This window comes from Olea europaea, chromosome 7 (assembly GCF_002742605.1).
Source record: "Olea europaea var. sylvestris chromosome 7, O_europaea_v1, whole genome shotgun sequence".
Lineage (NCBI taxonomy): Eukaryota > Viridiplantae > Streptophyta > Magnoliopsida > Lamiales > Oleaceae > Olea > Olea europaea.
This window is the reverse complement of record NC_036243.1, coordinates 11,318,914-11,335,473: the sequence shown is the minus strand read 5'-3', so window position 1 is coordinate 11,335,473 and position 16,560 is coordinate 11,318,914. Positions and strand designations below refer to the sequence as shown.

The 16,560-nt window shown below is 35.8% G+C and overlaps 1 protein-coding gene across 1 annotated transcript; it reads left to right on the top strand.

The window, feature by feature from the left end:
* Positions 1–13,805: 13,805 nt before the first annotated feature.
* Positions 13,806–15,644, top strand: LOC111397682 (protein JINGUBANG-like). Its single transcript, XM_023024680.1, has 2 exons — positions 13,806–14,788; positions 14,926–15,644. Exons 1-2 carry the CDS (start codon positions 13,903–13,905, stop codon positions 15,474–15,476), a joined length of 1,437 nt encoding a protein of 478 aa, XP_022880448.1. The 5' UTR covers positions 13,806–13,902; the 3' UTR covers positions 15,477–15,644.
* The last annotated feature ends 916 nt before the right edge of the window (positions 15,645–16,560 follow it).

The following is a 16,560-nucleotide window of genomic DNA, read 5'->3' as shown; positions in this document are numbered from 1 at the left end:
ACGAGGTATAAAAACTTTGACAAAAAGCAACAATGAAAGAAGAAAGATATTATATTGATACTTCAAAGGTTACAAAGGAGGGCCTCTGGCCATTACATCCAAATTACTGAAAAATAAAACCTAGTCTATGCCTGGCTAGATGACGGAGGCGCCTCGGCACTTGGGGCTTCGGCATCAACTTCTTCGTCACCCTGGACCTCCTCAGCTGGGGTCTGAGGTACCTCATCCACAAATTCGGACCTAAGTTGAGCCAGGTCTAAATTGGGATACAGCTCCTCTGCCCTCTCTAGCACTTCGGCATAGGCGAAATTCCTCCAGTACGAGCTGAAACTTTTATACTCCGATGTATTCCTTCACCGCCTCTTCCCTTGCAGTTCGGGCCTCTTCTCTGGCAACCGAGGCGTCGTTCATGTACCACTTCGCCTGGCCTTCGAGAAACTGATAGGCATCTCGAACACCGGCCAGGAGAGATTCACCTTCTCAAGAGCCTCAGCAGTCACCTTTTGGTGCTCATTGGAGACCTCCACCTTCTTTGTCAAGGAGGCCACCTCGCACTGTGACTCATATACTTCCTTCTTTAGGGCCTCAATTTGGGCCAAAGCAGACTCAAGCTTCGCCGCCTCTTCAACTCTCTGGGCTTTGGCTTCTTAAGCCTCGGCCTTAGCAGCTTTAACCTCCTATGCAAGGGAGGCAGTCTTCCCCTCCGAGGCGTGGGTCCTTGTCCGGAATTCGCTCAAGGCCTCCCTGCATTCGAGCGCGAGGCCAAAGGTCCGGGCGCTTTGGCTCACTAGTGCCCTTGTCAAGTTGGTAGCATCATAAGATGAGGCATGCAGCTGCCACCTCTCTGTCCAGAACTTGTAAAAGCTTTCGGTGGCACTTCTAATTTCCTCAGGGAGAGCCTCCACCAAGGCTGGGACCAACTCCTCCTCCCTCCCAGCTAGGAATTTTGGAGACTTCCCCTTCTCCCGAACCGGCTTCTCCTTGGTTGCCTCCTATTCGGCGGCTTCTGCTGCTCACCTTGCGGCCTCTACCCTAGCCTCTTCAGCCTCTACCTCTCTTACCATCTCCATTTTGATGGCTTTGGAGGCTGCAACAAGAAGCTTCGGCTCTCCAGTCTGTTCGGCCCTATGGGAAACCGAGGTCCCAAACTTGCCAGCTGAGCTGGAGATGTGCACCAGCTTCCTCTTCTTAGTCTCCTCAGAGGCTTTCTCCTTGCCCCGAGGCTCCTTAGGCTTCTCTGGCCTCTGAGTAGTTGCCTCCTCCGAAGCCCTGGGAGTGCAGTCCTTCGACAGGCGCTCAACCCTACCTCGGACTTCCTTTGCCCCGCTAGACCCAGGTTTCAGGGGCCTCGCTTTCGCAGTAGAAGTGGCCTTCAAGATAGAGGCCATGTCCGGAGCTGAGTACTCCCTCTTCTTGAATTTGTCTGCACAATATGTCATATCAGCATCAGCATAAGAAACAATAAGGATAAAAACAAGGGATCAAGTGTTGGGGCCTCATACCTCTAGATGGACTTTCCAAAAAATTAAAATTTATATACTAATAAAAATACGATAAATACAAAATTTATACAACGCACGTGATAGCGACTAGTATTTATAAAAGTCGTACATATGTAGGCTTTAGATTCAAAAAATAGAAATAATGCTAATGACACTTGTTGAAAACTAATGTCTGCCCCTCAAAAGTTACTTATGCCTCCAAATAAGCCAAGAGGGAGAAATTTCAAAATACATTAACTCTTAATATATTTTAGATACAAAATTTCAATTTGGTTGACAATTTGTACTTAACAAATTAGGTCTCACCTTCCCCTGAATTCAAAGATCAGCCTTTCTCCACTTTATATGGTAAGTTCAAATAACAGCCACCATTTTATGCTCTCTCTCTCTCTCTCTCCTCCACTGCCTGCCATTTACCTCGCACCCAGAACTAGGACTCCTTCCACCCCTTGATAGAGGAAGGAAGTCCCACCACAAAGGATGCGTGAGCTCCCCAAGGCGTGAGGTAGTACCACCCCCTTGACTCCTTCCCAATTACCCGGGGCTGGAATAGGGTCATGACCACGTTAAGAGGCATGTCCTCCCCAAGTGACACTTCCTTCCATAGGAAGTACGAGCCGACCAGCTGGCTCCACCCGTTCGACAGAACCTGGGTCGGCGACAACATGAATTTCCTAAGCACCACCCTAAAGAAGGGGTGCAGAGGAAGACGCATACCTGCCTTGAACAGGTATTCACTCACGACCACGCAGCCGGGCCTCGGATAGCATGCCCGCTCGTTCGACTCGATGACTAACATCTCTATGTAGTGGGGTACACTGTACCTCTCCCTAAGCTCCCCCAACCTCTTCCCGGTCATATTAGAGGGCACTCTAGAAGCCCCTCACTCCTGGGTATAATCTACAGCCTCCTCGGCCATGACATACCTATCCACCTCAGACATCCCCCCATGACCGACCCCATAGTCTAAAGACGCCACTGTAACAAGCTCCCTACCCGAAGTGGACTCCATTTTGTCAGTACAAAGACAGTAACAAGGGTTTTTTTATGCAAACAGTACCTAAAGGAGTTCGACACAAACGGAGACTGGCCGGAATTTAATATCACAGACAACTTCGACGCCGGAAAATTGGAGATTTGAGAGAGTTTCAGAGTGCAAAGTGTTCAAAAATCCTGAAAATTGGGATTTTCTCGCCTTTTATAAAGGTCCAAGACGAACCCCAGCCGTCAGATCAAATCTCAGTCAATCCGAGCCCTCCATTTCAGATCCAATCCGAGGCGTTGAATTCAAACAGTTTTTAAATCCTACGCTTCAGATTTATGCGTGCCTCCCACGCACCTCTCCAACGCGTCTGCTCCTAGAAGCGCCAGCTGCCCTCATAATTGCATTTTTATTTCGACAGCAGCAGCGCCTTGGAAGTCGTAACGGTTCAGCCACCTTTCCTCGAAAACAAACACAAAACATCAAATCATTGGCACAGCAGCCAACGCACAATCATTACCATTGGACCTCGGCAAGCCTTGCATGTTTGGTTCCTGAACCACCTCGGCTCCCTCCTCGCCATTCAGCAATCAAGCCTCGCAGGTTCAGTTCCTGAACCACCTCGGCTTCCTCCTCGCCATTTAGCAATCAAGCCTCGCAGGTTCGGTTTATTCAACCACCTCGGCTTCTTCATCATTCATCCACGACAACACTTCTCAAACCCCAACCATGATATCTATTATTCAACTATTATTTCGGGTTCAAAAACTCTTTCAACTTTTACTCCATTAAAGTCCACGCATTACATTAATGATTATACTTGGACTTGGGGGACTATTATTGCTTATTGTCGCACCTGTCTTACCCACCCGGGCCAATGGCCCACTCATCCTGATCTACGTGGCGTTCCTGCCGAGGTGGGTTATATCTGAAGTGCTTCGAGCTGAGGTCCATCCGCCGAGGCTCCTCGATCCGATGTACTCTGCCGAAGTCCAACTACCGAGCCCCATGACCCAAAGCATGGAACCTGTTGAATTTGGCTGAGGTCCTCAGGTGGAAGCATTTGTCAAATGGTCGAAACCCCGAAACTGATCTCCCAAGAGATCGCCTGCTCAGAGATCTTATTCGAATGACTGATGGAACGTTTGTCACAAGTATAAAGGTCAAGTCTTGTCACTAGTATAAAGGACTTGTGCAAGCAATAAATGCGCCGTAAACTAGCAAATCAAGTCCCATACCTAAGAACAGACGTTTGAACTAAAGAGATGAGACCACGTACCACTTCATCCAAGGGCTCCCATTTCATATGTATCCCTATAAATACTCCCATTGTGTAATGTCAAAGGCTAATGTAAGAATCAATACAAAAGACTACATTTACTCAACTCTCTCTCAGTTACTTGCAATACACAAATCGAGTTTATACACTTTTACATATACATTTATGAGCACCGGTTGGTAATTATTGTACAATCGGATTACAAACAACCCGCCGAATTTCGAACATCACCATCCCGCGTCGTTGGGCTACTCCCACGCCTCTTTGAACCGCTCGTTTTAGACCGTTCACGTGTCTTGGCGTGTTGGACATTCGCCTACGCAAGCGCGGGTGGGACCGACATCTGTTGGCGCACTTTTTGGGGTCAACATGCCTCGTGTTGGTTTGTGAGACTTGTAATTTTGTTAATTAGGATTTTCCAGCTTGTGTATCTTTGTATAATGATGTTTTTATTTCATAACTAATCGTTCATTGCGGTTTATTTTTTAATTCTTTTAGTTTAAATTAGCAGTGTTTTAGGAACGTGTCATTTTTGAATTTGCTCTAAAGCGAATGTTAGTTTTCAAAAGAAGTTTCCTATGATACAAGCATGTTATGTAATTTTGTTAGTTATCGAGTTTGTATCTCAAGTGGACTTAAAGTCACTACATACTTAACAAAAATCATGACATTCTATTTTTTAATAAAGGTATACAATTAATGCAAGTGCACAAACTATAGAAATAAAGGTATACAATTAAAATTTCAATTAACAGTATTAACTACTCTTGTGGAGATTTTATCTATTAATGATTTATTGGGCAATTGATTTTATGAATTTTTTGTTTTACTAAACAAATTTATGACATTTGTTTGTTGAAGAAAATATTATATACAGATTCGCTCACCGCATCATGCAACTGATTATGACATAGAGACACACATAAGAAACCATTACTTAGACAGATTTTTGCTATCTATGTTCTATCATAACTATCATTTTAATTTCTAATCAATCTATGAAAATCTTCAGGATTTTTTAAAATTATATTTCAATGTATTGAAGCTTTTTTTAGTTATTCATTATAAAATTTATGTCCTTTATATCTTCATTATCCTTTATTTTTTCCTTTTGAAAAAATTGCGCCTAAGTTTTTATGTACTTAAAAGAATACTCAGGTCCCTTATCCGTTCCGATTATAACTTAGATTCTCAAATATCAATATTTTAGTCAAAATATTGATATAACCTTACTGATGTTGAACTTTCCTCATATCCTTCCCACGAAACTAGGGAAACGAAAAAAGTATGATAAAAATTTGAATTAATATGCAAGTACATACTTTTTTAACAGAAATAATACAGAAAAACAGTTATCATCCTGTTATTTGCGATTGTCAAAAACAATTAATATGCAAGTACATACTTTTTTAACAGAAATAATACAGAAAAACAGTTATCATCCTGTTATTTGCTATTGTCAAAAACTGTTTTTGACAACAGCCAATTACAACAAGACAACTATTTTTCTGTATCAATTCTGTAAAAAAAATGTACTTATAGCATTGCTGTAAAAATTTCCTCTTCAAATATATTTCTACAGTATTTTGAGAAAAGTGGAGAGTGAGTTCTGCATTCAAAACAAAAAAGCAGCAATATTCGACCATGTTTTTTATAATAGCAAATCATAGGATGATAACTATTTTTCTGTATCAATTCTGTAAAAAAAAATATGTACTTATAGCGTTGCTGTAAAAATTTCCTCTTCAAATATATTTTTACAGTATTTTGAGAAAAGTGGAGAGTGAGTTCCGCATTCAAAACAAAAAAGCAGCAATATTCGACCATTGTTTTTTATAATAGCAAATCATAGGATGATAACTATTTTTCTGTATCAATTCTGTAAAAAAAAATATGTACTTATAGCGTTGCTGTAAAAATTTCCTCTTCAAATATATTTTTACAGTATTTTGAGAAAAGTGGAGAGTGAGTTCTCCATTAAAAACCAAAAAGCAGCAATATTCGACCATGGGCAGCGGGTTGGGATACCCAACAACGCTGCGTAGCTCATCAACATTGGACAAATGCTGTTTTTTCATAAAAATCTATATTTTTGGCCTCAGTTTAAAAAAAAAAATTAAAAAAAATCCCTGTATTTCTGTTTGGGCTTGAGCCCAAATTCGAGTATATCTATATTTTTATAAATTGACATAATATAGATAGTTTTTCTCAAAATCATCGTACTTATCGGATTAAAACACCCTACAATTGCCATTGAACCAAGAACTTATAAATTTGCAAAAACTTATCTGTAAATAGGTTTTCATTTGCAAAAACTGAAATGACGAGTAGACATAGTAAAAAAGCACATTCACCGGCTAAAATAAAAATCTAAGATTTCCATGTTAATATAATATACACACATATCTATATATGAAAGAAAGAGTCTCAACAAAAGAGTCTCAACAATTACAACACTTCCAATAAAAGGATTAAAGGAAACTATTATTAAAACATAATAGAGTGTTGAACAATAAATAACCTAAAAATCGAACTATAATAGAATAAATCATTCTAGCATAAATATCCATTACAACCATCACTAGTGTAAATTACCCTGTCGACAATTTAGATACAACAAAATTATACTGGAGTGAAACACCAAAAGTTTTGTATTGTGCGATTTCAACTAATTATATATCTTACATTTCGAGCAACCGAGATTCTAATTAAGATTGTTGAGATACAATGTATAGCGGTAAGTGTAGTAGGTCAGACTAGTGCAACATTGGACAACCCAATACCTTTTATCTAGGTTGCTCGTATTCGGCGTTTCTTTTCACCTGTTATTTTAAGTGACTTTGATTAATGAAATTTGAAGGTTTTCCTTTAAAAAAATTACCTACATTGAATTAATAACACTTATTTCGAATATAAAATATGAATAGACCAATGACCAAAAATTCGTTGCATCTCTTATGGTTACTCCGAACATTTCAATCCATAGAGAATAAAATTTTAAAAAATAATTATGCCATTTCTAATAATTTAAATTGTGAAATAAGATGGTTTGGTGAGACACCTGAGTAGAGGAACACATGCCAGGACTTCGAACACCTAAGTTTCATTATTTATTTAACTTTCAATTAAGTTCGTACATATTAGTATGGTAACTATGGTTATGTGCAATAAATATTTACGTAACGATATCCAATCTACCAACACCGAAGAAATTTTTAAATTTGTTTCTTTAGAATGTAGTACTAATATAAGAACATCTTCAAAAAGTTTTTTATTTTTAAAGAGCATATTTTACAATTTGGAGAACATTTATGAATTTAAAGAGTACAAATTTTTAAATATTCCAACATGCTTTTATCTTTAACAGCTTACCACTCTTAAAAATATTTATTATTTTTTTATATCTTTTATTTTCATAAATTTCCCTCCAAACTATTATATTATTTTTCTCCATTGGCAGTTAAAGAATGGGTTTGATGTTAATTTAAGGGGTTGTTTGGACCCTATTTTTTCACCCAAAAAATTGATTTTTTGACCGTTATTTTACTATTCCAGCCGTCATATTTGACTTCTTCTCTTATAGATGGACCCCACTTTTCTCATAACGGTCAAAAAATCAATTCTCAAAATCACTCCCAAACAGGCTCTAAGTAGTTTTTAGAGCATAATTTTAAAAATTAATTCTTTAAAATCGAGAGCAATTTATCTTATGTTTAAAAATCCCGGAAGACGCTCTTAGATACTAATTGTAAAACATTTCCAGTTGGGGTTGACAAAATGTACTTAAACGATGCGAATCGAATGATCAAGATCTTCACGGAGCCACCTTTTTTGTCCACTAATAGCCACCGTTATCTCTCTCTTTCATCTGTCTCTCTCGTCTAGTTGTAGAAAAAATATTATTTGACCTAAAACAAACTTAAATTAGGGTTGTGCCAAAATACATTCAGAATAATCCAACTTGGAAAATGAATGGGGGGCTGACCTATCAATATTGTGAAAATCGGATTGATTGACTAATTCAACCGGAAAAATCGAGAATCAAACAAAAAAAAAGGTCCCGTCATAGTGATATGACCGATTGAGACAAAACCGGGTATAAACAATAATCGGCCGGTTTGAACCAAATATTGTGAACCCGTTACGTAGAGGTGGGCATGGGTTGGTTCGGTTCGGTTCAGTTCTCAAACCAAAATTTTCGGGTATCTAATAAATGGAACCGTTGGGTCCAAATATAATTATGGAACCGTTCAGGTTCGATTCCGTTCGGTTCAGTTCGGTTCGGTTCGTTTCCATACTATAATTAAATTTTTTAACATTTATAACAATATTATATAAATACAACTAATGACACATTCAATGGTTTTGAAATGTCAAAGACTAATAGATTACCTTGTTCAAATAATCGCTACGGTCAAAACTTCGGTCGACGGAGGTCATAGCTTCGATAGGAAGTCACGGTGTCGACCGACGATTGTATATGTTTTGGAATGTCAGGGAGGCTGCGAGAGTGAGTACGAGAGTCGAGACAGCGTTTGCACTTTATTTGTTATTTAGTGGGTTGGATTTGTTGGGCTAAGAAATGAAACAATAAAATGAGTAATTGGGTAAAAAATTAAAAAAATTAGATATGAAACAAATTATTGGGCCAAAAATTTGAATTTAGAAATTGTTAATTTATTAATTTGTTTAGAAAAAATTAAAATTAAAATAATTTGATTTATTGAAAGATTCGGTTCTTATTCAGTTATTCGGTTCTTGGTCTAGAACCGAGAATCGAATTGTACCCGTCAATTCTCAATTCAGATACTCGTTCGGGTATTTAATTTGACAAGAACCGTCGAATTCGGTTCGGAAGATTTGCCCAGCCCTACTGTTACGGTTTATGCATGTATGTCGAATCAATTTTGAGAAAAATATTAAGCATAAGATGAACACAGCCCCTACCGTTTTTCCAATGAATCAAAATTACAGCAACTATAATAAATAAAAATAATAATTACAATGAAACAAATAAAAACTCGTATGCGCATACATATATACGGGCAATATGTATCGTATATGTGAGAGAGAAGAGATCTGGCAAGTGCGAGAAGAGATATGACAAATGACGGCCACAAAACCAAAGTTGTGAAATGAAACAACGAGGAAAGTTTTTAAATAACGGGGTTTGCGTACACGGGCCATGCATCTATATCAAGTTATGGAATTTTTTGGGCTTTTGGCCCATTTAATTTTCATTTGTATTTTTTTGGTAAATTTATTTATTTTTATATTTTTAAAAATCAATTGGTCAACCCGGTTAGATCCCGATTGACCCTTTGACCCTTGACTCTCTTTCTTTTCTGGGTCAATGTCTAGATCGGTTTATAAAACATTGCTTATTATCACATCATATCTATTATTTTTTTTATATTTCTTGGCAATATATTCTTTAGGTAAGACATATAAGTGTTCAATAAGTTAGCATTAGCTTTATATGATCACTATACAGTTCATCTAAGAAAAAATAATTTGAATTATGTTTAGGCTAAATATATTCCTACCACATTTTAATAATTAGATTATATTTTAATTAGCTGAAATGTTCATTATTTTTATACATTATCACATTTATGCCACAAACTTTTTTCATCACATTCTAACTCTCAAATTAACAAAAATTGTTCTTGCTTGTGATTTTTCTTCAAAATTTGCTCTAAGATAGAGTAAAAAGAATAATTTGTCTATTGTATTTTTAAATAAGAAAAATAAATAATAATGCAAAAATGCAATTAAATATTTGACCATCATTTTAAAGCACGTTAACAATATTTTTGGACGAAAATCATGATTAAGGACAAGATTTTCTGATAAATGAAATGTTTAAAATAAAAATGTGATGAAAAAAAGAGAGTTAAGGATATAAGTGTAAAAATGAATAAAGATTAATGGTCTTTAATGTAATTATTTTGTGGTATATCTATAAAAAATTGTGGTATGAATATAACCACCTTGAGTTTACCTTATCTTAAAAACTATAACAAATAAAAGTTACATGCCTAATTGGATTAATGACACCTATTTGAATTTGAATCTAAAAAGGAAAAACAAAACAAACAATTCTCTTATCCTATGGTTAATTATGAACTTGATCTATTGTAAAATGAATGAAAAAATATTTCTTTTTAACGTTTTAAACTTTTAGATAAAGTTATTCAATTATAGCATAGCAAAAAAGTAAAAAAATCAAGTCTCTTCCTCATCTCTAATTTCTATTAAAAGGGGGAAGTCGTTGCTACTGTAGAAGGAATAATAAACCAATCCCAAGTTACTGTACAAGAAAAAAAATGTCGTCATTTTTTATTTTTGTTTTTGTTTAATTTTTTCATTCTCCATTTTCATACGTTATAGCCATGCCTTTTCTAATATCTGGAAATACAATATCTACAATAGTGTTGAATCACATTCTTTCATCCCATCCCTATTTTAGCAGCTTCAAAATTATTTTAATTTCAACACGCAACCATCGTTTCCGTTTCTCTTCTCCTACCTACAATCTTCTGTTTCTCAATTTTTCACACAAAAATCAAAGACTACAAGCAACCCCTTTTTCACACAAAAATCAGAGCCTAATTTATTAATAAATAATTTCAATTTGGTAATTTGAACAATGTTGTAAGAGGTTGCTCGAGATCGATGTAGGCAATTTGTAATTTCAATTTAGTAATTTGATCAATGTAGACTTTTTTCTTAACAGAGTGCATGGGCACCTAGGCTGCTCGAGAGAGGAAGCTTGTGAGTGTAGTAGTGCAAGAAAGAAAATAAGGGAAGACAATTGTATAACATTATAATGCAAATTTTATAATAATGAGATGCATTATTCACTATCTTGAATAACCTATGGTCTTACTGTTTTTTCTCAAGCATGTAGCGGTTACTGATTTGGATGCTTCCACCTCATTCTTTAGTGTTTATGATGGTCATGGGGGTAAGTTTTTCTACTTTTGCTGTTGTTATATTGCATACTAAATTAGGGTGCATGTCATTTACCATGGCACGAATATTTTGAATACAAATCGGCATTCCTTAGCATATACATATGATTCAAAAGATATGACTAAGCAAAAGAAAGATGAAATGTTGACTGTAGGCATTTGTATACCATAATCTATGTCATGAGACCTTGTACTCACAAGTTACAATACAGATCCATTAAATATTATAATTAGTTTGAATTGAAATAATGTTTTGCTGTAAATCAAGTTTTGCTACCCAATTTCTTTGTTGCCTGGTCAGTGCGTTATTGTTCTCTTCTCAATGAATTGAGTTTCACAGGTAAGGTGATTGCCAAATTTTGTGCTACATATCTTCATCAGCAAGTTCTCAAACATGAAGTATATTTGACTGGTGATATAGGTACTTCTGTTCAGAAAGCTTTTCTCAGGTCATTTTCTAATCTCTGGTAGTCTTTAAGAGTGTCTATTTGTGTTCAGTGTATGCATATTTTCTTTTAAATGGTGAATTCTATATAATACGTCTCCTTTGAATGTCATAACTATTTTCAGCAGCTTTATCATGAGATACTTGCATCTTACTTTAAGAGAAGCAAACTTATTTTGATTTAGGCAATTGTGTGGAAAGCTATTTCTTCCAATTGGATTGTTGAACTTAAAATTTATTGCAATTAGTTGTTTTATCAATTGTTTTTTTAATATATATAAACTAGAAAAAAAAACTCTGCACTGTGCGGAGCCATCTCTCCGCACAATGTGTAGAGTTGGAGAGAACACTCCGCACTCTTTGCACGGTGCGAAGAGCAAACGGACACTTCGCATGCTGTGCGGATCTCAGTCTTCAAACATTGCGGTGACTCCGCACAAAATTGGTGCGGGGAGTCCCCGCACAGTCATGCAGAGTCCCCGCACAAAATTGGTGCGGGGAATCCCCACAAAGTCGTGCGAAGTCCCAGCACGAAATTGGTGCGGGGACTTCACACGACGGAGCGGGGAGTCCCTCCACACCATTTTCTTTATTTATTTATTTTTTTGGACAACACTCCACACCTATATGTACATATATATTTTTTAGATTAAATAGTAATGATTTTTTTAAAAAGTTTATAGATGACAATTTTAAAGAAGGTGATATTGATAATGTCATACCACTCAGCTTGATATATATTTAATATTTATTTTATATTGTTGAATTTTATACCCAATATTAAAGAGATGAAAATGAAAATCAACACAAAAATTTACGTGGTTTGATGATGTGCTTACGTCCACGAGAGCGAAGTGGAGATTTCTTTTTTCAGTAGTGAAAAATAGGGTTACAACATATTATTTATGCTAACCTAAACTGGGCCATATAAGACTTTAAGCCCGTATAGGAAATACCCCTGTACTGTACCGTGGAAGCGTCGCCCCTGCACCCCCAATCCATTCAGCGTCACAACCAGACAGTGAATTAAACTCGCGCAAGGTCAATGCCATCGCTCCACTCCGCTCCACGCCAGCATCGGCCTATTTGACCTAGGACTGTGTTCTACTCTATATGAGCCACATGCACAACATATGTTGAAAAAATAAAAATCTGGAAATTTTTTTGAAATTTGATTTGGTAAGCAAATTACGGTATTTTGCATTCCTAGTTTGTAAGTGCAAAAATCTGTATATAACAAATCCAGTAAGTTGCAAATACGGTAGACAGCATATAGAGTAAGTTACAAATACGATGGCAGCATATACGGTAAGCTGCAAATAGATAAAGTGAAAATATAGTAAATTGTTTGCAAATATGGTAGACTGTAAATACGGTAAGTTGTAAATACGGTAGGTAGGAAATACGGTAAGTTGTAAATATGATAAGCTGCAAATACAATAAGTTGTTTGCAAATACGGTAGCCTGAAATTACGGTAGGCAGCAAATATGGTAAGCTGCAAATACAGTAAGTTGCAAATACGATAAGTTGTTTGCAAATACGGTAAGTTGTTTGCAAATACGGTAGCCTGCAAATAAGATAGGCAGTATATACGGTAAGCTGCCTGCAAATACGGTAAGCTGATTTATAATTTGTTATAAATGTATAAAATTTATTTAATATTGGATTTCTTGAGTATTAAATGTTTAATTCAATATTGTTTCTTTTTTTATAATTCTATTTTTGAGAATTAAAAAAATGTTATGAAATTGCTAATTTTTAAATGTGTTTTTTCTTGAAGATAAAAATGATTTTTTTATTTTATTCGTAAAAAAAAAAATTTATTGTAATTTTATTAGCTTTTTTTTTTTAATATTTTGTGAAGAATGACAAATATTTTTCCACACACGCATCATGCCAAAGTTTTTTTTTTCTCTTCGCACCTTTTTTTATTTTTTATTTTTACTTCGCACTTGGTTGAACTGTCTCCGCACCATGCGAAGAGTTTTTTTTTTCTTTTCAATTTTACAATATTGAATTACACAAAATTTAGAAATATAATATTCACATTCAATTCAATCATATCAACACTAATAGTTTGTATATTTCTTATTCAAACATGAAATATACAAACATATTTTTCTAGATAACATACTGCTATGCAATTATAAAAATAATTTGCAATTATTTTCTTATATCATAGAAATATTTTTAGATATTCTTTCAAAAACTTTCCAAAAAATTAAAATTTATATACTAATAAAAATACGATAAATACAAAATTTATACAACGCACGTGATAGCGACTAGTATTTATAAAAGTCGTACATATGTAGGCTTTAGATTCAAAAAATAGAAATAATGCTAATGACACTTGTTGAAAACTAATGTCTGCCCCTCAAAAGTTACTTATGCCTCCAAATAAGCCAAGAGGGAGAAATTTCAAAATACATTAACTCTTAATATATTTTAGATACAAAATTTCAATTTGGTTGACAATTTGTACTTAACAAATTAGGTCTCACCTTCCCCTGAATTCAAAGATCAGCCTTTCTCCACTTTATATGGTAAGTTCAAATAACAGCCACCATTTTATGCTCTCTCTCTCTCTCTCTCTCTCTCTCTCATAGTTTTATTTTTCTTACGCTATGCAATTCCTTGGTCCTCAATTTCTGTAATTTGATTTTTCTTTCTTCATTATCATCATTGAATTTCTTCAATTGGAGAGAGCTACACGATGAGAAATTCAAGAACAGGCAATATGTTCAAAGAAACTAACGTTCTTCGTAAACAAACTTTTGCCAAAATGTTGGAATCCGATCCAAATGATCAACAAAATCTATCCTTTCGATTCACAAACACGTCTGAATTCATCCCTGCAAATCAAGATTCAATGACCTCGGATAACAACTCTACATTCAATACGCCATGGTATCAATCTTCCCCATTTTCGACCGCCTCATCGGACCAAACGTCAGCATATGCGATGCCTTCAAGAGACCAATATTCCTCGTCCCCGTTATCAAAATCTCCATGGTCCTCTCACGTGCCTCCGCCAGAGATGGATAATGGCAGTTATTCTTATACGGGACTAATAGGGTCCCTTGTACGTGAAGAGGGTCATATATATTCATTAGCTGCTTCCGAGGATTTGTTGTATACAGGTTCAGACAGCAAGAATATCAGGGTCTGGAAAAACCAGAAAGAATTTACTGGTTTCAAATCAAACAGTGGATTGGTTAAAGCTATTATAATCGCCGGCGGAAGGATTTTCACCGGCCATCAAGATGGGAAAATTAGGGTATGGAAAGTCTCCGGCAAGAACCCTAATATTCATAAGCGGATTGGAACATTGCCAACTTTTAAGGCCTACATAAAAAGTTCATTCAATCCCAAAAATTATATTGAAATCAGACGGCATCATAATGCAGTTTGGATCAAGCATTTCGATGCCATTTCGTCTCTCAGTATAAGCGATGACAAATCGTTGTTGTACTCGGGTTCTTGGGATAAAACGTTTAAGGTTTGGAGAGTTTCAGATTTCAAGTGCCTGGAATCAATAAAAGCTCATGATGATGCAGTAAACTCCATTGTTGCAGGCTTTGATGGATTAGTATTCACAGGTTGAACCTTTCTCCTAAAAGTTTAAGCTATTAATATGCTCTTCAAGCCTTCATTTTATGTCAAAACCCCATAAACAGGCAAAATATAAATAAATAGTAGTTTTAGTTTAAGCTGACTCCGGTTCTGTCTTTAACAGGTTCAGCAGATAGTACTGTCAAAGTCTGGCGAAGAGAATCACAAGGACTGGGAAGAACAAAACATATTTTCTTACAAACGTTGTTAAGACAAGAATGTGCAATAACAGCATTGGCTGTCGACCCATCCGCCACTGTTCTTTACTCCGGATCATCAGACGGGCTTGTAAATTTCTGGGAGCACGATAAGCTTCTTTCTCATTGTGGAGTTTTAAGGGGCCATAAACTCGCAGTTCTGTGCTTAGCCACATCAGGAAATTTAGTGTTCAGTGGATCAGCCGATGCAAACATTTGTGTATGGAAAAGGGAAGAAGGCAATCATATTTGTCTGTCCGTGTTGATCGGCCATGGTGGTCCGGTGAAATGTCTGGCGGTTGAGGATAAGGGAGCCTCCGCTGACGGTAATAGGCAGTGCATAGTGTACAGTGGAAGTCTTGACAAGTCGGTGAAGATATGGAGAGGCACAGCCATGGAAACAAAACCACAACAACATTCTCAAATGGAAGCTTACGATTCACCTTATGATAGCAGACAGGGACACTGGAGAAAGTAGGATGAAAAATTATAAAATTAGTTAATTAGCAAGAATTTTTGCTCCCTCTACTTCTAGTAGTGAGGGAAGATCATGTTTGTTTGTAAATAGAAATGTGTACATTAATTAGTTGATTTGGTTGAAAGATTTTGTCCCCATTTGATTCTCATTTTTTTGCCACAAAAATGAAAAATATGATCATTATTCATTATATCAAGCCATCATATTTGACTTTTAATCTCTTGTGTGAGTCCTGTAAAGACTATATTTTTCATTTTCATTCTTACAAAAATTGGTACCAAACGAGGCCTTAATTTATTTTTCAGTAGCCATGGATTGAGGAGAGTTGTGAGCTAACATGTAGCGGAATAGAGGCAACGAGTAGCTATTTATTGATTTGTTCATTTGGTTTCATTCAATTTTTATAACTATGCCCCTTTTTAATTGAGATTAAAATCAGATTTTTAGTAGATTTTGATAGAAATTGATAAAATGTGTGGTTGAAAAGTTATGGGATCCATGAAATATGCAATTAAAATTAATTGTTGACCTTGACTTAAATTAAATCTAGATTTTAATCTGTATCAAACATGGGCTAAAAAGAATTTATCTAGATAGAGGCAATGAGGTAAAGATTTTATGTTATCATCCAGTCCAGCCTATAAATATTACTGTCTCATAAAAGTTTAAGTTCCAAAGTGCTATAATAATGTACAAATTTCAAGCCACCGACGTCCATGTTAAGGTTTTCATGAAAGAATTCAATTAGTTTGCCGGGGCGGTTTGTGGTGGTTCTATTTGGTGAAAATTAAAATTAGATTTTTAGTAAATTTTGATAAAAATTGATAAAGTGTATGATTTGAAAAGTTATGGATTGCATGAAATGTGTGGTCAGCCCCTATTTGACATCTATTATAATGAGATATTTGGGTAAAATGTATTTTGGAATAGTGATATTTTTAGAGAATATGTAGTTAAAAAATGAAGAAAAGCTCTTGATTTACGTGTAATATTATTTTATTTTAAAATATATAATTGAAAAGAAGGGAGAAAATTTGTATTAAAATTTTAAAAGGAATTAAACAAGGGTTTAATTTAATTTTCA

Excerpts from the sequence above, each read along its gene's own strand:
- LOC111397682 (XM_023024680.1), top strand. The coding sequence starts at position 13,903 with ATGAGAAATTCAAGAACAGGCAATATGTTCAAAGAAACTAACGTTCTT. Across the intron at positions 14,789-14,925 it reads TGATGGATTAGTATTCACAG|GTTCAGCAGATAGTACTGTC; the intron begins GTTGAACCTTTC and ends TGTCTTTAACAG.